General features: G+C 45.9%; 1 protein-coding gene across 1 annotated transcript in view; it reads right to left on the bottom strand.

Annotated features, from left to right (window-relative positions):
* The window catches only part of LOC107122628 (son of sevenless homolog 2-like), a 57,524-nt gene that overhangs the window by 15,705 nt on the left and 17,190 nt on the right, over positions 1–24,629 (bottom strand). The window contains 11 exon segments of the mRNA XM_015425743.1: positions 1,411–1,573; positions 3,552–3,671; positions 6,698–6,914; positions 8,167–8,270; positions 9,538–9,660; positions 13,474–13,555; positions 15,024–15,679; positions 17,275–17,402; positions 19,191–19,289; positions 21,281–21,391; positions 24,122–24,265. Of these exon segments, the coding sequence (XP_015281229.1) occupies positions 1,411–1,573; positions 3,552–3,671; positions 6,698–6,914; positions 8,167–8,270; positions 9,538–9,660; positions 13,474–13,555; positions 15,024–15,679; positions 17,275–17,402; positions 19,191–19,289; positions 21,281–21,391; positions 24,122–24,265 (1,947 nt within the window).

Below are 24,629 nucleotides of genomic sequence, written 5' to 3'. Positions count from 1 at the left end.
TGCCACCCACCTAATCTCAGAAGGCGGGGGCACTCGAAGCAGGGTCTCAAAAAATGACAGTAGTGGTCGGGCAGGGCCATAAGACAGATCCCTTAAAGCGCTTGGGGCTCTTTAGCTTGGAGAACGACGGCTGAAGGGTGATATGATTGAGGTTTTATAAGATTATGCGTGGGATAGAGCAGGTCGAGAAAGAAGTCCTTCTCTCCCTTTCTCACAATGCAGGAAGTCGTGGGCACTCCATGAAATGGCTGAGCAGTCGGGTTACAATGGATAAAAGGAAGTCCTTCTTCACCCAAAGAGTGATGTAACAACAGATGGAATTCACTGCCACAGGAGGTGGCGGCGGCTACAAGCATGGACAACTTCAAGAGGGAACTGGATAAACTTCTGGAGCAGAGGTCCATCAGTGGCTATCAGCCACAAGGTATAGATAGGGACTCTCAGTCAGGGGCAAGGGATGCTCTGCCTTCTTGGTGCTGGGGGGGGGGGCAACAGTGGGAAGGGGCTTCTGGAGTTCTGGCCCCACTGCTGGACCTCCTGAGGGCACCTGGTGTTTTTGCCCACTGTGTGACACAGAGTGTTGGACTGGATGGCCCACTGGCCTGATCCAACATGGGCTTCTCTTATGTTCTTATCCCCCGCTACCTCATACTAGTTACCCCTGCCCTCAAAAATACGTTTTAAATGGGATTGCTACAAATCCTTCTGATTTCCTTCTTTCCTTCTCTGATTTCCAACCTGCCTATTTGATTTTTAACCAATCAAAGTTTAGCATCAGCACTCAGGGTTGGTGAAGCGACTTTTCCATAAAAAAAATTAGGGATCACAAGCCATAGTAAAGTATAAGCTTAGTAAAGTATTAATTCAAGACACAGTAACATAACACAAGACACAGTAAAGTGTAAAATAAGACACTGCCAATAAAATTACTATAAACGGTAATTGGGTGGGAAGATCTCTGAATAATCAAAAAGAGCCATGGCAGAACATTAAAATCTATCTTCTTTTTTTTTAATCTTGGGTTATACTTTTTCCCTGGTGTAACCTCTCTGCTTTTTCTGCAATGCATGCCCCTCAAAAAAACACAACTGTATGTGCGGTCTCTCTCTCTCTCTCTCTCTGGGGCAAGTGATGCTCTGTATTCTTGGTGCTTGGGGGGGGGCAACAGTGGGAGGGCTTCGGGAGTTCTGGCCCCACTGGTGGACCTCCTGATGGCACCTGGGTTTTGGCCACTGTGTGACACAGAGTGTTGGACTGGATGGGCCACTGGCCCCATTCAACATGGCTTCGCTTATGTTCACTTATGTACTTTCTCTTTGATTCTCAATAGCCATTAGATGGGGACAGCTTTAGCTTTAAAGTAACTGGATACATATCCTCTATACACGGACACAGACCAGCAAGACGAACCTCAAGGGTGTGCTCCAACCGATACACAGAGGACGAATTGATTGCGCTGACGATCTCCAGCACACCATTGAAGTTATTCAAGTCTTGGAAAACTTGCAAGATCTCGATAATCCGGCTCAACACAGCCACTCGCTCCTCGAAATTCTCCGTGTCCACTATACACCTGATTCAGAAGACAGACAGAATCCATTGACTTTTGATAAATAATAACAATTATGGTATTTTTCTAAGTTGTATCCAGCCTTTCTCCCAGAGGTTCACGGAGGAGAGGTCTAACAGTAGCTACGAGCCATTGTGACTAAAGAGAACCGCCATGTTAAGAGGCCGTCAGCCTCTGAATCCCAGAGCCAGGAGTCAACATCAGGGGAAGACCTCTGCCCCTCTGCCCTGTTGTTGGCCCTCCAGAGGAACTGGCTGCCCACTGTGTGAGACAGGAGGCTGGACTAGATGGACTCTTGGTCTGATCCAGTGGGGCTCTTCTGATGTTGTTATGGCTTTCTTTTATCCTTGCAACTACCCTTGAAAAAAGTGGGACTGAGCAATTTGTCGAAAGCTACCTAGAATCTGAGTGTGGATTTAAATTCAGGGAGCCAGTTTGGTGTAGTGGTTAAGAGCGTGGACCACACAGTGCAATCTGGGAGAACCGGGTTTGATTCCCCCACTCCTCCATTTGCGCCTGCTGGATGACCTTGGGCAAGCCATAGTTCTGATAAGAGCTGTTCTTGAAAAAGAGGAGTCTCTGTCAGAGCTCTCTCAGCCCCAACCGCCTCACAGGGTGTCTGTTGTGGGGAGAGGAAGGGAGAGGAGTTTGTAACCCGCTCTGAGACTCCCTTGGGTAGTGAAGGGCGGAGTATAAATCCAATCTCTTCTTCTTCCTCGTACTCCTCCTTTCCATTCAAGTACTAAGCAGGCTTGATCCTGGTGTAGTGGTTAAGTGTACAGACTCTAATCGGAGAGAACCGGGTTTGATTCCCCACTCCTCCACTTGCACCTGCTGGATGACCTTGGGCAAGCCATAATTCTGGAACAGCTGTCCTTGAAAAAGAACAGTTTCTGTCAGAGCTCTCTCAGCCCCACCTACCTCCCAGGATGTCTGTTGTGGGGAGGGGAAGGGAGAGGAGTTTGTAAGCTGCTCTGAGACTCCTTTGGGTAGTGAAGGGTGGGGTATAAATCCAATCTCCTCCTTCTTCCCCCCCCCCCACCCATGTCTCTTGAAAATTCACTCTTCTAATCCCCCATACCAGGGCTTCCTCTATGTGTGTGTGACTGGTTCCACCTCCCACGTGGCCATTTCGTGGTTGAGGCCATCACCCTTTGTCAGAATTCAAATGCTGCCCACAGACTGAAAAAGTTTGGGGATCCTTGCTTGACGAGGCCGTCCCTTTTCAGCAAGCTTTCAGCTGAGTTCCTAAATTGGCTCCTTCCCCCCTTGTTGATGTCGTTAGCTGTATCTTCTGTTGTGTGGTGTGAGCAGATTGCTAACAAGATGTTTGTTTCAGATCACAGGCTGTCCCTGCAGCTTGTGAGCCGTGGCTTGATTGTAGTCGATGTGTTGTGACTTTTTAAGACTGCGTTTTGTGTGTCCTGATTGTTAACCACCATGGAGCCAGTTTGGTGTAGTGGTTAAGAGCGTGGACTCTAATCTGGAAGAACCGGGTTTGATTCCCCACTCCTCCACATGCAGCTGCTGGTGTGACCTTGGGTCAGTCATAAGTTCTCTCAGAGCTGTTCTCTCAAGAGCAGTCCTCAAGAGAGCTCTCTGAGCCCCACCTACCTTTACAGGGTGTCTGTTGTGGGGAGAGGAAGGGAAAGGAGTTTGTAAGCCACTCTGAGACTCCTTCAGGTAGTGAAGGGCGGGGTATAAATCCAATTCCAATCCAATTCAGGTCTTCCCGGTTCTATACTGCTGTAGAAATGCATGGAAAGACCACTACAGTTCCCCCCCCCTGTGAAATAATCAACAAATCTGGGAATGATGAGGCGTCCCCAGCTGTATTTCAGTAGAGGTGACTGTGACTCTACTGAGAAGGGGTTGGGCTTAAGAACGAAAGAGAAATGAGCATTCTTTTTGGAACTGAATGTCACTAAGCCATTCCTTTAATCCTGCTCCGTTTAGATACCAGAATCTCTCCTTTGCTTACTTTTCAAACCAATGAGTGAGGTTTGTTGTATGCCGGATCATTTTCAGTAGGTTTGGGGAGTTAATTTCTTTATCTTCTTTTGTCCACACGCTCCCAACGAGTTCTGATGGCTGAACGGCCCTGAAACGTAAAAGCATAAATATGAGATGCAGGAAGCTAAGGGGAGCCCAGGTATTAATGCTGTTCAAGCGATAATTCAGCTGCTGCACGATAAATCTTTCAGCTGCTGCAGAACGATCTGCACTGGATGCCCACCTGTTTCTGGGCACAATTTGAAGCGCTGATTCTTACCTTGCCAGTATGGTTACACATTGATGGCACATTGTCCCTGACGAGGCAATTTTACTTGCACTCTTAGGACCAAAACTGGAAGGTACATATTAGTTCCAGGATATACAACTACTTCTGACACAAGGCCAGATATATTTGTGGACCCAAATAGAAACTTTTTGGTGTGTCATTCAATTACATATTGGAACATTCCAATTTTGGTCCTATTTGATTTATTGTTAATTGCCTTACATGTGTTACAGGGACTCTGTTGCTTGGTGTAATTTTGTACTCTTTGACCTCTGAAGAAGGCTCATGAGCCAAAACACGTCAGGTCATATACTGTCTTTTTTTTGCGTGTGTTTTTGTAACTTTGAACATTTTATGAGGCTTTATTGGGGGGCCCTGCTAGGTTTTTATATGTCTTTGTAATAAACACTCTTTTGTACACTTACTTCTGTTTTTAACTTTTGGCCCTCAATAAGTTTTCTAAACTTCCCTTGGAAGGTTTGTGCTTTGTTGGTTTAGATTTTCTCCCTTCTTTTTTTCGGGTGTCTCTTGCCTTTTAAGGGCCAAAAACGGCTTGGGGGGGCAGGATACCTGAAGGACTGTCTCCCCCCCACACACACACACTATCCAGCCTGCCAGTTAAGATCTGCCTCTCTAGCCCTGTTCTCTATGCCCCTGCCCTCAGAGGCGAGGGGGGCGGGGAACAGAGATGGAGCTTTTTCAGTGATGGCACCTGGCATATGGAATGCCCCAGAGGTTTGCCTGGGACCTACCTTATACTCTTTTAGGTGCCAGGACAATTTTTTTTAAGCACTCAGGCTTTTAATTAAGGGACTGATCTCTTAACATCATTCCCATAGTCTGCTTTTACCTGAAGAATCATTTAACGGAAGCGAGCTAGTTTGGTGTGGTGGTTAAGTGCGCGGACTCTAATCTGGGAGGACCGGGTTGGATTCCCCACTCCTCCACTTGAGGCTGCTGGATGACCTTGGGCAAGCCATAGTTTAGGTGCCTGGTAAAGAATTCACCCCACCCCCCACACACTGTGGCCCTAGGTAGGTGTTTAAATGTCCAATGTAAACCGCTCCGAGCCTTCGGGAAGGTGCGGTATAGAAGCCTAATATGTAATGTAATGTAATAGTTCTGACAAGAGCTGTTCTTGAAAAAGGGCAGTTTCTGTCAAGAGCTCTCTCAGCCCCGCCTACCTCACAGGGTGTCTGTTGTGGGGAGGGAAGGGAAAGGAGTTTGTCAGCCACTCTGAGACACCTTTGGGTAGTGAAGGGCCATGGGGTATAAATCCAATCTCTTCTTCTTCTTCTACCTCCCAGGGTGTCTCTTGTGGGGAGGGGAAGGGAAAGGAAAGGAGTTTGAAAGCCGCTCTGAGACTCCTTCGGGTAGTGAAGGGCCATGGGGTATAAATCCAATCTCTCCTTCTTCTTTTACCTCACAGGGTGTCTGTTGTGGAGAGGGGAAGGGAAAGGAGTTTGTAAGCCGCTCTGAGACACCTTCGGGTAGTGAAGGGCCATGGGGTATAAATCCAATCTCTTCTTCTTCTACCTCACAGGGTGTCTCTTGTGGGGAGGGGAAGGGAAAGGAGTTTGTCAGCTGCTCTGAGACACCTTCGGGTAGTGAAGGGTGGTGTATAAATCCAATCTCTCCTTCTTCTTTTACCTCACAGGGTGTCTCTTGTGGGGAGGGGAAGGGAAAGGAGTTTAGTTTGAAAGCCGCTCTGAGACTCCTTCGGGTAGTGAAGGGCCATGGTGTATAAATCCAATCTCTCCTTCTTCTTTTACCTCACAGGGTGTCTCTTGTGGGGAGGGGAAGGGAAAGGAGTTTGTAAGCCACTCTGAGACACCTTTGGGTAGTGAAGGGCGGGGGTATAAATCCAATCTCTTCCTCTTCTTTTTCTTTTATGAGAATCTTCTGACACTCCTCCATGTTTTAAAAACTCAGCTGGGTTTTTGGTATTGCATTTTTAATTGTTAACAACTTTTATTGGATTAGAAAAGAGCCAGAGTCCAGCAGCACCTTAGAGACTAACAAAATTTGTGGCAGGGGAGGAGCTTTCATGAATCATTGCTCACTTCTTCAGATACAGCTAGAATGGGAGCCCATCTGTCCTTATATCCTGGAGAATGGAGCAATTTCAGATGCCGAATGACATCATCAGACAAATGTCATTAGCAGGCGTGAATGGATTAGGTGTGACAGGCAGAGGGGTAGTAGACATGGAGAAATCAGCTGATTTCCACTGCTACGGATTGACTAACATGGGTAACCCATCTTGAAAAAAGTAACTTTGGAGGGGATGGGGGCAACCTGTTTGGGGGCCCGTAGAATTGGACCCCTTGGTCCAATGTTCCAGAAACCTAGTGGGTTTCTTGGGGAGGGGCTCCAGCAGCTACCCTGCGAGTTTGGAGCCTCTCCCTCAAGCCCCCTCCCCTCCAGCCCCCAGAATATACCCTATGTTTTCACCATTGACTTCAATGGCCCATAGGATATAATGGGGCCGAAATTGACATTCGGCTGGCCAAAAGACTCCCAAATGGCTCCTACTGCCAAAATTGACACAAGGGAGTCTTTCTGCCGGCCAAAAGGGATTCTGCCCAATTCGGCTGAATCCAAATTGGGCCGAATTTTTCATTTTTGCACACCCCTACTTGGGACCTTCTGCATCCCGGAGGCCCTACCAGAGACCCTTATAACTACTGGTGTTCCACCACTACGCTATGGCTCTTCCTGCGAACGGCGTTGCTCCACCCCAATCAAAAAACAGGTTGCACTAATGAATCTGCTAGGCAAGGGGTGATTTGCAGTTCAAACTGAGACGTGTTAGAGTGACAGCAGCGCAAGAAACAACCGTTTACCTGTAGAGGTCGGATTCCAGGAGTGTCAGCTGCCGAGCAATCTCTATGGGGTGGAGGGTCATGAGGTCAAACGTCTCAAACTGGCGACTGATGTGCCACTCGATTGGGGGTGGGAGGCTCTCAAACGTTATGTTGTGGTTAACACCATTTGCGTGAGCTTGTTTTTTCCTCCGAATAATCTTTGCGATGGATTCCACCCACTTTTTCATGGATTTGCCTGGAAGACAGCAGACAGTACTAAGAAGACCATACAGGTGCTTTGTGTTTATTTTATGCCAAAGACAACAGGGAACCCTTAGTGTAAAAGTATAGCCACAAACCACACCCACCAAGGGAAGACCATCTACAATTCACAACTATATATTACGTTCACTGAAATACAAAGAAGGTTTAGTGGTCACAACCCAATAGAGTGTATAGACACTGATCCAACAAGTTGCTCAGAACAATTAAACATAGTCTACCAAAAGAACATATTCAAAACCATCAGTAGGTTCTTCCGTAATTCCATGCATAGATAGTGTCCATAGACCTCCAAACAGAAAGTAACTTCAGCAGAAGACGCCCAGTGTGGAAAGAATAACAGCCGTACGTCTCTCCCAGGTATAAATCAAGGCGTTTCAATGATCTTCAACAGCGGCTGGTAAGATGGAACCCAATTTCCAAAATAACATAGGCACAGCTCAAGCTCTCGGCCGTCTCCTCTCCAGGCTAAGCATACCCGACTCCTTCAACCATTCCTCATAGGACTTGGTCTCCAGACCCCTCACCATCTTCATTGCCCACATAGCTCAGGAAAAAGCGGGAGTGTGGCACGTACTGGATGTGCCGCATCACATTAATCCCCAAACTTAACAAAATGTAGGTGCTTGCAGGATAGGCTAGGGGAAAACAATTTTAAATACATAAATGCAAACCAAGCATTTTTGAAAAAGCTATATGATCAGGCACACGATCACTGACCAGTCACAGATTATTAGCGCCACAGTCACACACCCAATGTCAGAAGCCCGTATCTGCATCTTTACGCATAGCAAGCGCACAGGTGTTTGATTGGAAATACAAGGTACGTATTATATACTACACTGTACAGATGGTTCTTCTACAGAGAAAGAACATCTGGATAGGAAATGGCCGTGTGTGAAGTTGCTCTTCGAGGGGTACTATAAATGGGTTTCAATGTGAACCTCATTTGGAAGAGGCAAAGCATGGAACCAAGGAAACGGAGATCACATTCCTGCAACGCAATGTTTTGTAAAGTAGAAAGCGCAAGAGGAAACTGACATCATGCCACTGGATTGTAGCGCTTGTAAATACCATTGTCTTGGGCCACAGCAGGAGTTGAGGCGGCCCACGTCCAATGCTCAGAATTAAAATAATAATAATCCAGATGGGAGAAATCAGGCGGAAATTTACAAAACCAGCTCAGGCAGAGCAACTGAACTGAGGACTTTACTCAAATCACATACCTCTGACGCCCGAAATGAATGTTTCCAGTCTATCGAGCAGCTCCTGGTCTCTCTCAAAATCGTAAAAATGGTGCTCCACCCAGTGTCGAAACACATTTAATACCCTGCGAGAGAGAGAGAGAGAGGAGGGAATGAAGAAACACCACCATTTCGTTTTTATTAACCCACAGACCGAGATGGAGAGATAGTGCAACCGATGATACAGCTTGCAGTACTAAGGACAGCATTCCAGGATTTTTTTAAATAAACCACATGATCGTACAAGCCTCAATGTTCTCTCTCTCACAGTTTCATCTTGCCCATCCTTCAACTGGCGGGGGGGGGGGGGTTCTGGGGGGGGGGGGGATTCTCCTGCCCCATTTTACCCTGTCACGGAAGCTGCGGTGTGTATGGGGGGAAACTGGCCCACGGCAAACCTAGAGATGTAAAATTTCCAGAAATTTTGAAGCTCGGAACAACCCCCAGTTTTTTTCCGTTTTTCCACAGAAAAAAAAAAGAAATTTTCGGAAAAATTGAAAAAAAATGCTACATTAGCACTTTTTTTCCTATTCCAGATTGAAAATCCTTATGTCACTTTTTTTGTTTTTCAGTCGCACAGTCGAGTCCGACTCTTCGCAACCCCATGAACCAGGTCACACCAGGCCTTCCTGTCTTCCGCCGTCCTCTGAAGTTTGCTCAATTTCATGTTCGTTGCATCGATGACACTGTCTAACCATCTCATCCTTTGCCATCCCCGTCTTCTTTGACCTTCAATCTTTCCCAGCATCAGGGTCTTCTCCTCCAGTGAGGGCTCCCTTCTCATTGGGTGGCCAAAGTATTTGAGCTTCAGTTTCATTATCTGGCCTTGGGAGGTTTTCAAACCGAGGCTAGATGGCCATCTGACAGCACTGCTGATTCGGTGAACTTAGGCAGATCATGTGAGGGAGGGCAGGAAGTGTTGCCTCAGAGCTTGCTTCTCGTGGCCCTTTCTTACACGCCCAGGGAAATACTGATCACCATTTTGGGGTCAGGAAGCCATTGTTCTCCAGACCAATTTGGCTGGAGATCCTGGAGGTTTTTTGCACTCTTCTGGGCGTGAAACACTGGGTGTGTGTGTGGGGGGGAGGTATTTGTGGATTTCTTGCATTATGCAGAGGGTCAGACTAGATGACCCTGGAGTTCCCTTCCAACTCTACAATTCTGTTTCTAGGTATAATTTGGTTAAAATATAAAGAATATGTGAAATGGTGACTTTGCAGCTCATGTTCTTCGCCGCTGTGCTAAAGCAGCACTTGGGAGAAACACTCAGTGTCTTATATTCCCACCCTGGAGACTGAAGCTATCCAAGCTCAGTCAAGTTTCTACACAAGCAAGAGAGACAGAAACGCAAACCTGAGTTGCACTGGCTGGACATATTCCTTGCGAAATCTTTTCAGGTCTGCACCAATCGGCTGCTCTCCTTTCTCGATTGCCAACTTGTCTGCTTCGGTCGGCTCAGGCTCTGGGATTTCAAACCTAACAAAAAGGGGGGGGGGGAGAAGTTGGAATGTGAATCATAGATAAGAGAATATACAGATGGGAGAACGATGTCCAGGCACACTTTGGATCACAAATGAAATAAAAATATTTAAGGTGTCAGGATCGTACAGCAACGGGAGCCGTATTTTATACTGCTGCTTTCATGGTACTGAAATTTCCTAAACTATGAAGACGATGACATCTAGGAATGCAATTCTAATTGTTATGTCCAATGTAAAAGGTAAAGGTTTCCCTTGCTCGAAAGCCAGTCGAATCCGACTCTAGGGTTGCGGTGCTCATCTCCGTTTCCAAGCCGAAGAGCCAGCACTGTCCGAAGACGTTTCCGTGGTCTTCCGTGGTCATGTGGCCAGCATGACTAAACACCAAGGCGCACGGAACGCTGTTAAAAATTGGAAAAAGGGGGGGGGAGGGAAAAACTCAACCCAAGATAACACTGCGAACCAAAAGGGTTAAGCTGACCATATATATTATAAAAATACAAAATTTATTAGGGTGTACACATATTAAAATATATTCGGGTTAAAAAAATTTTCAAGTATCAGACTAATAAAAACATATCAAATATTAATACATTAATATTCTGGTACTGAGATTTCAAAAGTCTGAATGTGTGTCATTCCATCAAGGTAAGGATTCTGTTCAATAGAATAATTGGAATGAATATGGCCATACCTGTGGCCCATCATTAATACCAGCAACACAATTGCAAACATATAAGGATACAACATCTGGTCTTAAAATAAGTATACTAAAGAACCTGTATACATTTGTTTGAATGTGTGTCTATAAAATGTTGTATAGTGACCACTGAGGAAGGCCCTTTGAGGCCGAAACACATTTGGTCCTTAGTTGGAAAGTGTGGACCCATCATGTGTATTAATATTTGATATGTTTTTATTAGTCTGATTCTTGAAAAATTTTTTAACCCGAATATATTTTAATATGTGTACACCCTAATAAATTTTGTGTTTTTATAATATATATGGTCAGCTTAACCCTTTTGGTTCGCACGGAACGCTGTTACCTTCCCACTGAAGTGGTACCTATTTATCTACTTGCAATTTCTTGCTTCCGAATATGTACATTGGACATCTTTGACTAATATGTCCAATGTACATATTAGTAAAAGAAATTCTCAATAGCAACAGTCAAAAGTTTTTTCTACCCAATAATCATTGGCTCCTAGTGGTTGGTAAGTTATTTGAGTACAGATGAGATGGCCGGGAAGGGGGTGGGGGGACGCAACATTATTTTCCCCTCTAAGGCCTTTATTTCAATTTTCGGCCTACAATCTCTTTTCCTTTCTCTCCCCACAACAGACGCCCTGAGAGGTAGCTGGGGCTGAGAGAGATCTGAGGGAACTTGTGACTGGCCCAAGGTCACCCAGCTGGCTGCGTGCGGAGGAGTGGGGAATCAAACCTGGTCCTCCAGATTAGACCCCGCCGCTCTTAACCATGACACCACCACACACAGTTCGATTGAAAGTATGAGATGGATTATTTACGACGAACCTTGTTTCCTATTCGCAACTTTTTATTCTGCCTTTCGGGTGGCAAAACTTGAGATGCGTGTGCTAAGGTAGCATCAGAGTGCAGCAGTCTGCAGCGCTCTCTCAAGTACTGGATGTAGCCATAATTTTAGTTATCACAAATATGGAGATTAAAACTTATGAATATGCCGAAAGTACCATTTTATATGATGAATTATATGAATTAAGCATTTCATGCTGTTAAAGCAGTAAAATAAATTCAGGTTGAAGAGGAGGAGGAGGAGGAGGAGATTGGATTTATACCCCATGGCCCTTCACTACCCAAAGGTGTCTCAGAGCAGCTTACAAACTCCTTCCCCTCCCCACAACAGACACCCCTGTGAGGTAGGCAGGGCCGAGAGAGCTCTGAAACAAACGGCTCTTTTTCAAGAACAGCTCTTATCAGAACTATGGCTTGCCCAAGGTCATCCAGCCAGGTGCAAGTGGAGGAGTGGGGAATCAAACCCGGTTCTCCCAGATTAGAAGAGGAAGAGACTGGATTTATACCCCACCCGTCACTACCCAAAGGTGTTTCAGAGCAGCTTACAAACTCCTTTCCCTTCGCCTCCCCACAACAGACACCCTGTGAGGTAGGTGGGGCTGAGAGAACTCTTGACAGAAACTGCTCTTTTTTCAAGGACAGCTCTTATCAGAACTACGGCTTGCCCAAGGTCATCCAGCCAGGTGCGAGTGGAGGAGTGGGGAATCAAACCCGGTTCTCCCAGATTAGAGTCCGCGCACTTAGCCACTACACCAAACTATCCCGTTTATTTCAGTGTTTCCCAGATTTTCCATGGCTTCAGAATTCCCAGAAATGTTGAATCTGTATTTCCGAGAGCTCAGTTGGTTATACAAAAGTGGATCCAAAGGTGCTGCTGTGGTAGTGCAGCAACACGTACGCTAGTGGAACTGCATTTCTGTAGCCAGAGGAGGGGTGATTTTGCCACCCCCCACAACGCAGACCCCAGTTTCTCCCTACACATACTGCTCTTAAGGGTCCTGTAAACCCCATAAGAACAAAAGAGAAGCCAATGTTGGATCAGGCCAATGGCCCCACCAGTCCAACACTCCGGGTCACACAGTGGCCAAAAATACCAGGGGCCATCAGGAGGTCCACCAGTGGGGCCAGGACACTAGGAGCCCTCCCACTGTTGACCCCCCCCCTCAAGCACCAAGAATACAGAGCATCCCTTGCCCCGGATTCCCTATTTATACCTTGTGGCCAATAGCCACCCATAGCAGAACTGGAAGGGGCAGGGGGCTCAGTGTGTATATGTCAGACTCGGGCATTTTATTGACTGTACCTGTTGTATTCCTACCCAGTATATCTGCGCTCTTCCTCTCCCGCTTGCTTTTTGCACCCAGCCTGTACCCTTATTGCTTGCCCTCGCCTGCCATGACATTCCCTGGGGAGGGGGGAGTGCGTGCCTGTAGCAATTTAGGGCAGCAAGCTTCAGTAACCTTTCTAAGAAGCCTCAAATACATCTTTTCATAGGGGAAGTGTCCTTGAAGTAGAGTCTGTGTCTGGCTAGTTGCTGACCCTATATCTTTCATGGTCTTTGTAGTACTGTTGACGTGTATGAATGGAATTTTGGGGTCGTAACTATATGTGTCTTTCCCGCCTTTGCACCTCAGTCCTGACAAAGAGTTTGAACCCGTAGCATATTGTCTCTCTAAATAAAACATTCACTGGAGAGCGTGTATTTGGAGAGTGATTTGACTGTGAACCTGACAGTCTACGGGGATTCCATCTTTGGAGCTTTGCTATTTGTGGCCTCATCTGAAGACTTAGTTCTGGCTGCCGTCTCTCAGCAAAGCCACTGCAGAACAGGAAAAAGTGCAGAAGAGGGTAAATCAAGAAGACTAAGGGGTCGGAACTCCTTTCCGATGGGAAAAGGCTGGAAAGGTTGGGACTTTTCTATCCAGTCCATACGAAAATTAGGATCTGGAAAGGCGGGTAGTAGAAACCCACTGAGAGGGAACGACTTTCAGTAGCCTTATTTCTTCACCACATACGCTGCTTTCCGTTTAGTCGAAACCCATTTCGTCTTTACATTGCCAGACCACAAAAATGCCTAAAAGCTTAATTAAGCAGGTAATGGACTCTGGAGAATGCAAACAAGTTAGAAGCAGCCATGAGAACAGACTGACTCCAAATGAATGTGACGTTCTTTAAATTTACTGCATGCAGCTTCAAAATTGGCTGCCCTATCCTACTGCGAATGCAGCGCCACAATGAACATGAAAGGCTCCACACTTACCGTTCTATCAACAGGTCCAGGAGTTCTTGTGGCTTGCAGAAGGAACGGTATGTTGTAAGAAAAGTGCGTACAAAATTAGGATCTGGAAAGCCAGACAGAAATATGAGGTTTAACACACAGAACAAAATTAAGGACTCTGAATGTGGTCACAGCTCATCGTCATTTCCTTCCCCGCGTCCAGCAATGAAATGTTTATTCACCATAAATCCATCAAGGAGGAAAGCGAAGGATTGTCTAACTCTTGAGAATTGGATAGATAAAATGCAAGAATATGCTGTTATGGCAAAACTGAAAAACTTCATTAAACTGAAAAATTTCATAATCAGAGACCGAAAGACGAATCTGAAAAGAACTGGCAAGTTTTCTATGATTACGCTAACCAATCTTTGTAGTCATGCAGTTGAATGGTTTATATTATATGACAGTTTCAGTATAAAACACTAAAGATGTCTTCTTTCGTATTATTCTTATCACAACAAACTGTTATTCATGGTTTATCATATAACTGATAAGATTGATAAGATGGGATAAAAATGTTAACATATTATGAGAAAATGGTAGTATGTTGAGTAGGTTGTTATACGGTTTTTAAAGTTACAACGCTATCTAATTTTCCTAAAAATTCAAGTATTTGAATCAAGGATTTTCCTTTACATTTGCAAAAACTGCCCTTTATGTTATGTTCTGGAAATTCTACCTTTTATTCTTTCCCCTTACCACTTTTTTTACTCTGTATTCCCCCCAAAAGTTCAAAATTTATTTATTTATCCAATTTATACCCCGCCTTCCCCACCAAGGCGGGCTCAAGACGGCTTAAAGGTAAAGGTTCCCTTGCTCAAAAGCCAGTCGAATCCAACTCTAGGGTTGCGGTGCTCATCCCCGTTTCAAAGCCGAAGAGCCAGCGCTGTCCGAAGACATTTCCGTGGTCATGTGGCCGGCATGACTAAACACCAAGGTGCACGGAACGCTGTGACCTTCCCACCAAAGTGGTACCTATTTATCTACTTGCAATTCCTTGCTTTCGAACTGCTAGGTTGGCAGGAGCTGGAACTAGAGATGGGAGCTCACAGGATGGCTTACATAAAAGTAAATACATAAAATAACAATTAAATTACCATAGAAGCATCTAAAAACAGTTCATTATAAAATAGTGCAATACCATAAAGTGCTAGCAGTGTCGTTTCATAGTGATGGCATTACCATGTGAGCGCACTCAATCTATTATCTAGATGCTCAGCTTGCTGATCTTTCTGAAATATAATCGGCAGGCGCAGGCTGTCAATAGCAAACCAAGGGCCCGGGCTCTATAACTTCCAGTTGTTATTGATAATGGTGGCGGCTCCTAATCAAAGGCCTGGTGGAAGAGCTCCGTCTTGCAGGCACTGCGGAACTGTAGAAGGTCTCGCAGGGCCCTGATCTCTTCCGGAACCTCATTCCACCAGAACGGAGCCGCCACCGAGAATGCCCTGGCCCTCGCTGCAGCCAGCCTGGCATCCTTGGGACCCGGGAGGAGAGTGAAGATTTAAAAAAAAGGAGGAGAGCGAAGATACCTGCGTACATGTGGTACGTCAGCCTCTCGATCAGCTTCACCACTGTCCCGCCTTTGATCATGGGGATGCCATTCCGGCTCTGGAGGCTGTCCTCGAAGACGATGTTCTCCTCGGAGTCCTCCACCGCAAAGCGGTAGACGCCAGGGCTGGGCAGACGCAAGGGCTGCTCGTTCTCCTCCCGTAGCAGCACCGCGTCCAGCATGCGGTCCAGGGTGCTGCGGTACTGGAGGGAGATCAGGGCGGCCATCCAGTTGCTCTTCTCTTCGGCGGACTTGGCAGCAAACACGATGCAGTTCTCGTCTTTGGAGACCAGCTCGAAGGCATGCCTGTATTCGCAGGTGTCGTCCTTGTCGACGATGTGGACCTTCCTCATGACGATTTTCTCCTTGAGCCGGTACTCGGTATTGCTGTAGCCCGGGAGACGGGACTGCCCGTGGTTCGCTTTGCAGCTGATCAGCAGGCCGTCGAAGAGGAACACGTGCCGCTCGTGTTTGGCTCCTACCTTCACCAAGGTCCCTTCCATGATGAACTCGTTGCAGCACTGGCCAATGTCTTTGCCTTCCCAGCCGTCAATGTTCTTCTGGATCTCGTTCATTTTTTTAATGGCCAGGTGCTTGCTTCTGACTTGGCGGTTGTAAAACCAAGAGACCTGCTCCCTAAAATATACATACGTTTTATTAGGCTAGAATTGCTTTTATTGTGGTTAAAGAGGTTAGGGCTCTTCAGCTTGGAGAAATGACATAAGAACATAAGAGACGCCAATGTTGGATCAGGCCAATGGCCCATCCAGTCCAACATTCTGTCACACAGTGGCCAAAAATACCAGGTGCCATCAAGAGGTCCATCAGTGCGGCCACGACACTAGGAGCCCTCCCACTGTTGCCCCCCCCCCCAAGCACCAAGAATACAGAGCATCCCTTGCCCCAAACTGAGAGTTCCTATCTATACCTTGTGGCTAATAGCCACTGATGGACCTCTGCTCCATATGTTTATCCAATACCCTCTTGAAACCACTCATGTTTGTAACCGCCACCACCTCCTGCAGCAGTGAATTCCATGTGTTAATCACTCTTTGGGTGAAGAAGGACTTCCTTTTATCTGTTCTAACCCAACCACTCAGCAATTTCATGGAGTGCCCACAAGTTCTTGTATTGTGAGAAAGGGAGAAAAGTACTTCTTTCTCGACCTGCTCTATCCCATGCATAATCTTATAAACCACGAACATGTCACCCCATAGCCATCATTTCGCCGAGCGAAAGAGCCCCAAGCGTTTTAATGTTTCTTCATAGGGAAAATGTTTCAACCTTTTTATCATTCTAGTTGCTCTTTTCTGCACAATTAAGGGGTGACACTATAGAGGTTTACAAAATTATGCATGGGATAGAGGAGGCAGAGAAAGAAATCCTTTTCTCCCTTTCTCACAAAACAAGAATTCGCGGGCACTCAATGAAATTGAGGAGCAGTAGATTTTGAAGATAAAAGGAAGCACTTCTTGACCCAAAGAGTAATTGTTGTTGTTCAGTCGCACAGTCGAGTCCGACTCTTCGCGACCCCATGGACCAGCTCCCGCCAGGCCCTCCTGTCTTCCACTGTCCTCTGAAGTTGGCTCAATTTCATGTTCGTTGCATCGATGACACTGTCCAACCATCTCATCCTTTGCCATCCCCGTCTTCTTTGACCTTCAATCTTTCCCAGCATCAGGATCTTCTCCAGTAATTAGTAAAGAGTAATTAGCACATGGAATTCACTGCTGCAGAAAGCGGTGGCGGCTACAAGGACGGACAGCTTCAAGAGGGGATTGAATACACATATGGAGCAGAGGTCCATCAGTGGCTATTAGCCAGAAGGTATAGATGGGACACTCTGTCTGGGGCAGTGATGCTCTGTCTTCTTGGCACTTGGGGGGCCACAGTGGGAGGGCTTTAGGAGTTCTGGCCCCACTGGTGGACCTCCTGATGGCATCTGGATTTTGGCCCCTGTGGACCCAGAGTGTTGGCCTGGAGGGACCACTGGCCTGACCCAAAATGGCTTCTCCTATCCTTTTATGTGCTAATTATAAGCTGGGGGGAAATATCAATCACGGCACAGTGCGTTTGCTTTTATTTGACTATTTCGCTTTCCATACTAAGCCCTACTGCCCCCAGATCCTTAAGTAAATAATGCCTAAAAATGGAAAAAATGAACCAGCCATATCCTGCCCAGCCTAATGAGGATATTTCACACATGACAAACTGCAGGCTGATTTTCTTACCCCGGCCGGCGTCTCGGCGAGTGTTTGTTGTAGATACGCTCCATGCTACACCGGAGATTCAGCAGAGCCGTGATGGCTTGTTTCAGGCACTCGCAGTCCTCTTCTTCTTCGCTACATTCTTGCAATTGCTGGAAGGACAAAATATATATAGAGAGATTTCATTTGGCTTGAAAGACCACCATGGGAACTTTTAAAAACACGATTCAATAACAAATACTGAAAGTCCAGATTGAAGGAGGAGGCCGCTGCTCGTGCTGAATAGAAGAATAAGAAGAGAAGAGATTGGATCCATACCCCGCCCTTCACTTGGAGTCCCAGAGCAGCTTACAATCTCCTTTCCCTTCCCCTCCCCACAACAGACACCCTGTGAGGCAGGCGGGGCTGAGAGAGCTCTGAGAGAACTGCTCCTGAGAGAACAGCTCTGAGAGAACTTGTGACTGACCCAAGGTCATCCAGCAGTTGCATGTGGAAGAGTGGGGAATCGAACCCGGTTCTCCCAGACTGGAGTCCGCGCACTTAACCACTACACCAGACTGGCTCTCAAGTCCTATCCCTGCCTTCGTGTCCTTTGAGCAACTGTGGGATCTATCTGGACACTCTCACACAAGGAAGTAAGCTCTACAGCAAGTATCAGACAGACTTATTCCCTAGTAAAAAGTTATCAACAGCTAACAGGGACAGTCTTTATACTGGGCGTGACCAACTTCAAGCGCCACCGTCTATGCTAGATTGGGCATTTGAGGCTCAAAGAAGAAGAAGAACAGATACCCCGCCCTTCACTACCCAAAGGAGTCTCAGAGCAGCTTACAAACTCCTTTCCCTTCCCCTCCCCACAACAGACACCCTGTGAGGTAGGTGGGGCTGAGAGAGCTCTGAGAGAACTTGTGACTGACCCAAGGTCATACCAGCAGCTGCATGTAAAGGAGCGGGGAATCAAACCCGGTTCTCCCAGGTTAGAGTCCGCGCACTTAAACACTACACCAAAAAAACACCACACTTTTAAGCAAACCTGTCTGTCATACTGGGCATTCATGCTTTGCCCTTCGCATCAAAGAAGACAGGACGTAGCTGACCTGAAGATGAAGTCAAGGCAACTCTACCCAAGATACTTGCAATACTGTCCTACAAGCACAGCTTCAGTCCCTTTCCCACAGCTTTCTCTGGCCTCTGCCACCAGCTGAAGCCCAATGTTGTCGTTCAGTCGCACGGTCGAGTCCGACTCCTCGCGACCCCGTGGACCACATCACGCCAGGCCCTCCTGTCTTCCGTCGTGCTCCGGAGCTTGCTTGATTTCATGTTCGTTGCATCGAGAACAATACCAGACTGTTATACCCAAAATTACAACTTGGATGATGGAACCCATCTCGGACCAGGAAGATTTAACATCAAGAGCACTGCAATTTATTTAATGACTGTTTTTATGCTGTTTAATGATTGTTTTTAGGCTGTTTTAACTGTTTGTTATGGCATTTGCCCCTGTTGTCAGCCGCCCTGAGCCCGTTTGGGGAGGGCGGGGTATAAATCTAATAAATAAATAAATAAATAACGTGATAAAATGATGCACGGGGTGGAGAGAGGTGAGAAAGATAAATTTTGCTCCCTCTCCCAAAATACAAGAACTCGAGGGCATCCGATGAAGCCGACGGGCAGTCGTTTTCTAAAAAGACGACGACCAGCATTTCCTTGGGCGTGCGAGAAAGGGCCACAAGAACTAAGCACTGAAATAACTCTTCCTGCCCTCCCTCTCATGATCTGCCTAAATTCAGAGGGAGGTCCTGTCCCATTAGCGGAGCTAATTAGCAGACCGGCCAACGGTTGGAATCACTGAACGATTATGGCAAAACAAATCCACGTGAACAGCTCGGAGTCTTCACTCCCGCGGCATTCCAGCTTCCTCCTGAAGGACAACGGCCTACCTGTAATAGCTCAAAGTAGTGGAAACAGTGATAAACAGGAACCAGCATCAGCCGCGGAAGGACGTACTGCACTGCTTCTTTGAAACCGCCAGAAATTGACTAAAGGGGGAGAAAGACAAAGCAAAGCATTCTTTCAGCCGGCTGTCAGACGGAAGGCGGAGGAGGGAAGAAAGCCGGAGGTTTCCGAAACGGTATTGATTTTATAATTAAGTGGCTTCCCGCGTGCCAACACAAAAGCGCTGGCTCTCCAGGAGGACCTCTAAGGAGGTAGTAGAGCCAGGCGGGAGGTCTCCATGTATTCAAGTTATTTATTAAAATTACTTTTACCCAACCCTCCCAAAAATCAGCATACTCAAAGCCAGAGTGCAGTGTATGTGTTTGTATAGACACACGCACACCAGTCAAGTCTAAAATTTCAATTTTATTGATTGATTGATTGATTGGATTGATACCCTGCTCTCCCTGCCGGGGCAGGCTCAGGGTGGCTTACATGACATTTGACAGGTAAAACAACAATTGTAAATATATTCATAAGAACAAGACTTAAGGTGCTAGTTATCGGCTTATATGGTGATGGCGAGGTAGTAATAGCTGCAGACATACTTAAAATACACCCAGCAGCTGTTACAGTTCACAATCTCCGTAGAACTCTCCCCCAATACGACATTTCAAATAAAACAGGTATCAGACCTTTCATTAATCTCTGGTTATGGAATACCACCAATTGCTAGTTATAAAAGAGCAAGAGTCCCGTAACACCTTAAAGACAAACAAAATTTGTGACAGGGTAGGAGCTCTTGTTAGCCATTGCTCACTTCTTCAGTCTTCTGCTACGACAGACAGACAGACGCAGCGACCCATCTTGCTCCGTCTCCAAGGAAGGCACCACATTGAGTCGTACAGAATGGAAATCCATCAACCTTGTAGAGAATCACTCCACTCTCCAAGATATAAGGACAGATGGACTCATCCGAAAGCTCCTCCCCTGCCATAAATTTTGCTAGTCTTTAAGGGGCTGCTGGACTTTTGCTCCTTTCTACTGCTACAGACAGACTAACGCGGCTACCCATCTTGATCTTGCTAGTTATCGGTTAATTTCCCTCCCGGGAAGCCTTTCCATAAATGAGGCACCATCAATTATACTTGCATGATACTGGGGCGGATCTCACCCCTATCCTACCACTTTGTAGTAGAGATGGGACTCTCTTTTTTGATTATTCATATTTCTTTGGTTTTTATAGGTTTATTATAGATTTAACATTTTATTGGAATGCAATGAAGGCCTGCTATATAGAAGGCCTCTCTTCTTTCTGGGTCAAGGGGATTTTTCTAGTTGATATTCACAGACAAGACAATAACATTCTTTTGGTACAAAAGAAGATAGAAGGTTCATGGTTCTAATTGTTTAAGGTTATAACTTCACAGTGTCTGGGTCAAAAGGATCTTTTACTTGGTATCAGAGAAAAACACTTTTGTTTGGGTGAGAACAAGCTTTAGCCGATATGGCTTAGGTCATGTCAAGTAAATATGTGACGCTATTGCCTAGACACACCTTTCTTACATTTGACCAATAAGGAGATTTTTATGTAAATGTTGTTTAAGTTTTTGTAACCAATTATGCCTTCTGAATATTATTCCCATGATGATGATATGATGATGTCATTTTAAGTATTTAACTTCATGTATTTCCTGACTGGGCTCAGAAAGCAGTCAGCTTTGATGGGTCCTTTGGCCTAACTGTTTTCCGTATTTCGTTGCAATAAAACACAAGAACTGGATATTAATTTGTATAACAACTTCAATGAGCAAAATTTATTGATTAAAATATTTATATCCCGCCTTTTCCTTTTGGCCCAAGTTGGAAGCCCTCCTCCAATATAACTGGCTCTTCCAAGAGCCACTTAAGTTGGAGGAAGCCTCCTTAGAGGGTGGTTAGATCTACCCCACCATCTCTCCGCTCCTCAGAAGACCGTATTTATAGGGAGAGACGTACAACCCACTTGATTTGGGCCGAGGAGTCAGCAGAAGCAATGCTTCCAGCGGAAGTCAAGCGTCAACAAGCCATGAGATGTCTGCAGATTCACACCTACCTGGAAGTGTAAAGCGACTGCGGGCTTAGCCATCAAATTATTAAAGTGTTCGTGATACTGTGGCGAAAGGATGTCTTGGGACAAGGTCTCATAAGGGTCAAAGGCTTGCTCCTTTAAAAAAAACAAAAACAACGACAGTAGGCATTCATACTATATTAAGGGCAGGAAAACTGCAAATCACACAGCATGGTTTGGGAACTTCTGTGATTGTAATTCTTCTACTTGAGTGCAGGACATCATTAATCCTTAAACAGCTGACCTTGGGCATTGTTGCATGATGCATAATGACCTTGGATAATATTGCAAAAATGCAAAACCCTTAGAAACAGCAACTGTGGTCGAAAGGAGAAGATGCAAGGCAGATACGGTAACGGACATACTGTCCAAACCCATTTGGTTAATGTTTTGACCAAAAATGCACAAGACGCAAATGAACTGCAAAGTATGACGGGTTCTTTTGATATTATCTGAGAAGCATCCTATGTGATCTGTGAACTGTTCAGATGACAATTCAGAATGCCCATCTTCCATAGGCTTAATCCAGATGTAGAGCCAAACCAGTCTGAAGCTCTGGAAAAGAGCTGAAATGCTGCAAACCTCTCATTCTCTCATCCATTTCCTGGTTTTCACTAACCTCGGTTTGACCATAATATCCGAACTTACAAAGTACAGTTAGTCCTGATCTCTCAACCAGTTTACAGATCTGCTTCATACTGGTTTGGAGGCAAGGCACTAACAGTCCAGACGACGTGACAAACCATGCTCAGAAATAACCAGGAAGTGGAACCCATGCATGAGAGTGGAGGGAAAGCGCCCACCTACAGGGGCGCACAAACCAACAATTATTTATTTATTTATTTAAAAAATTTCTATGCCACCTTTCCACTCCAATAGAGCAGAACACTAAAATGAAGAAGACGTTGAAAAGGCAATGGAATTTCTGCAGCGACATAACCGTCCAGCAGGGGAAGAAGATAAAGACAAAGATGACAGGACCAAGGAGAGTGAAGATGAAGGAGAACTGGCATATTCTGATGAAGACTCAGATTCAAAACTTCGGGCAGCAACCCCAAAAACAAGCTATCAGTTGAGAAAGAAAAAAGATAGATAAAGAGTTGTCAATGTTTCTAGGATCCTTAAAAAAGGATATTTACTATTTGTTATAATGCTTCTTATGAAGTCAGTTGCGTAGGTGTTACTTTATGTTTTAAGTTTAAATAAAATGTTTGATGACCATATTCAATTAACTTTAACTGAAATTGTAAGCTAAAACCTAATTTTTACAAGCATTTTGTATGATCACTATCTCTTGGGGTTTTAGGGTTTTTTTACTTTACTGTCTCCCATACTTTGTAGATTCCCTCCCTTACTTGCGTTGTAGTTTATAGAAAATGCAATTTAAAAAATCCCCTATGGGGATCATAAAAAATAAAATAAAATGATGATGTTAAAATAGAATTTAAAATAGAGTATGTTAAAAAAACTTTTAACAGTTCAATAGGCACATATAAATTACACACACACACAAACAGTTCCTTTAATGGCATTTCATAGAAGTAAAACATAATATCTAAGAAGTAAAATTAAATTTCTGGATAAGATACAATTTCCATTAAAAGTACCCTGCACTGAGCATTTACAATTTTTTACTGCATATTAAGGCAGCAGCCAGTAAGAACTTTTGCCGTATAAATTACACATAACACGAGCAGGAAAGAGGACCAGTACAGTTATTGGGGGCAGTGCCCTCTAAGCTGAGTTAGTGTGAGCTAGCTCACAGCTTTTTAGCCTCCGACTCACACATTCTTGCCTTCGCTCAGGAAGGAGGGCTCCAGAGCAAACCAATTTATGCAGCAGCCAAATCGCTCGCTCACAATTTTAATGCCAGGAGCTCACAAAGTAGAATTTTTGCTCACAAGATTTTACAGCTTAGAGGGAGCATTGGCAGCCAGTGGGATGGGAGACCTTCTAGGAATACCAGGGCCGTGACAAGGAGGCAGGCCATGGCAAACCACCCCTGAATGTCTCTTTCTTTGAAAACCCCACCAGGGGCCGCCGTAGCCAGCTCTGACCTGACGGCACTTTGCGCCGCCAGTCTTCCAAGGAGCTCTGAGCAGCAGACGCGGTTCAGACACCCCGTTTTATCCCCAGTGAGCTCCATGGCTGATCGGAGATTCGAACCCAGGTCTCCCTAATCCGACACTCTAGGCTCTCTTCTGCTCTCTTTCTAGCGTCTGTTCCCGGCCTAAGAAGTCCCATGGTTTTGAGAACCACCTGCATTTGAGGACATCCCCCTCTATTTCTCCGCTTCTGGTTTGTCTCCCTCCGTCTGATTCTGTGTGTCCAGCTGCCTGTCTGATAGTCCCGCTTTATCTCTCGCCGCCATCGCAGACTCAGGTGCCTCCGAGCCTGAAGCGTCTCATGTTCCCTCCCCGGCTGCCTTCTCCTCTCACACACTCAGGATCCGATGGCATGATCTCCCTTCTGTCGGGCAGAGCGGGCACACAGCCCTGGCCTTCACCTTTGACCCTTCCCTCTCCCGGCGCTCCACTGGCTACTGTTGTAATGCTCCTCCTTTTACAATGGGGCTGAAATGCGCTCTCCACCACACTGGCAAAAACCGTTTCATGTTCTGAGTTCCTGCTGTTGGGTGTGGCCTATTATGCTAATGAGTTCCTGCTGGGGTTTTTCTACAAAAAGAGCCCTGGACGAGTGTACCAGAGTGAGGGAGAAACCCTAAACAGGCCTAATTCAGAAGTACGCTCGGTTTTATTCCATGGAGCTTACTTCCCGGAAAGTGTTACTAAGGCTGCAGGGCCCCTTCGGGCGCTGCCAACTCACCTCTGCCAGATCCTCGAAGCAGCTTCCGGCGAGGGGGTGGGGACTGCTCTCGTCTGTCATTTCCACGGTGTCCTCGATTAGCCCCAAGAGCTTCACTGTCAATTCGTGAATGTCTGCGATGTTGCTAAATATCATATCGATATCCTGAGGAGAGAGAACGGTCCCGAGTGAGGCTTCGTTCAGACGTTCCTCTGCTGGGTGACGAGGATGGAAGGAACAGCAGGGAAAGTTCCCAACCAACAGCAGATGAGGCAGCCGACCTGCCCCTGGGTTCTACCATTTCAGACTGCTGGGAGGTGGAGGACTTCCATGTATGAACGCTCCCCCGTACAAGAAGAAACCATTGCACACAGGAAACTGATGTATCAAGCAGCAAACCAGGCCTCGACCCTTCACCTGGACATCTAACTGTCTATATGGAGGGTACTTTTTTAAAAAAAAAAAAGAAGAAGGAATGCTTTAACATGTAAGACCTTTCCTGCAGCCTGAAGTTGTACAGTCAAAACAC

This window comes from Gekko japonicus, unplaced genomic scaffold, assembly GCF_001447785.1.
Source record: "Gekko japonicus isolate JY-2015 unplaced genomic scaffold, Gekko_japonicus_V1.1 scaffold1732, whole genome shotgun sequence".
NCBI lineage: Eukaryota > Metazoa > Chordata > Lepidosauria > Squamata > Gekkonidae > Gekko > Gekko japonicus.
The sequence above is the reverse complement of the archived record's forward strand: the minus strand, read 5'-3'. Positions and strand labels throughout refer to the sequence as shown.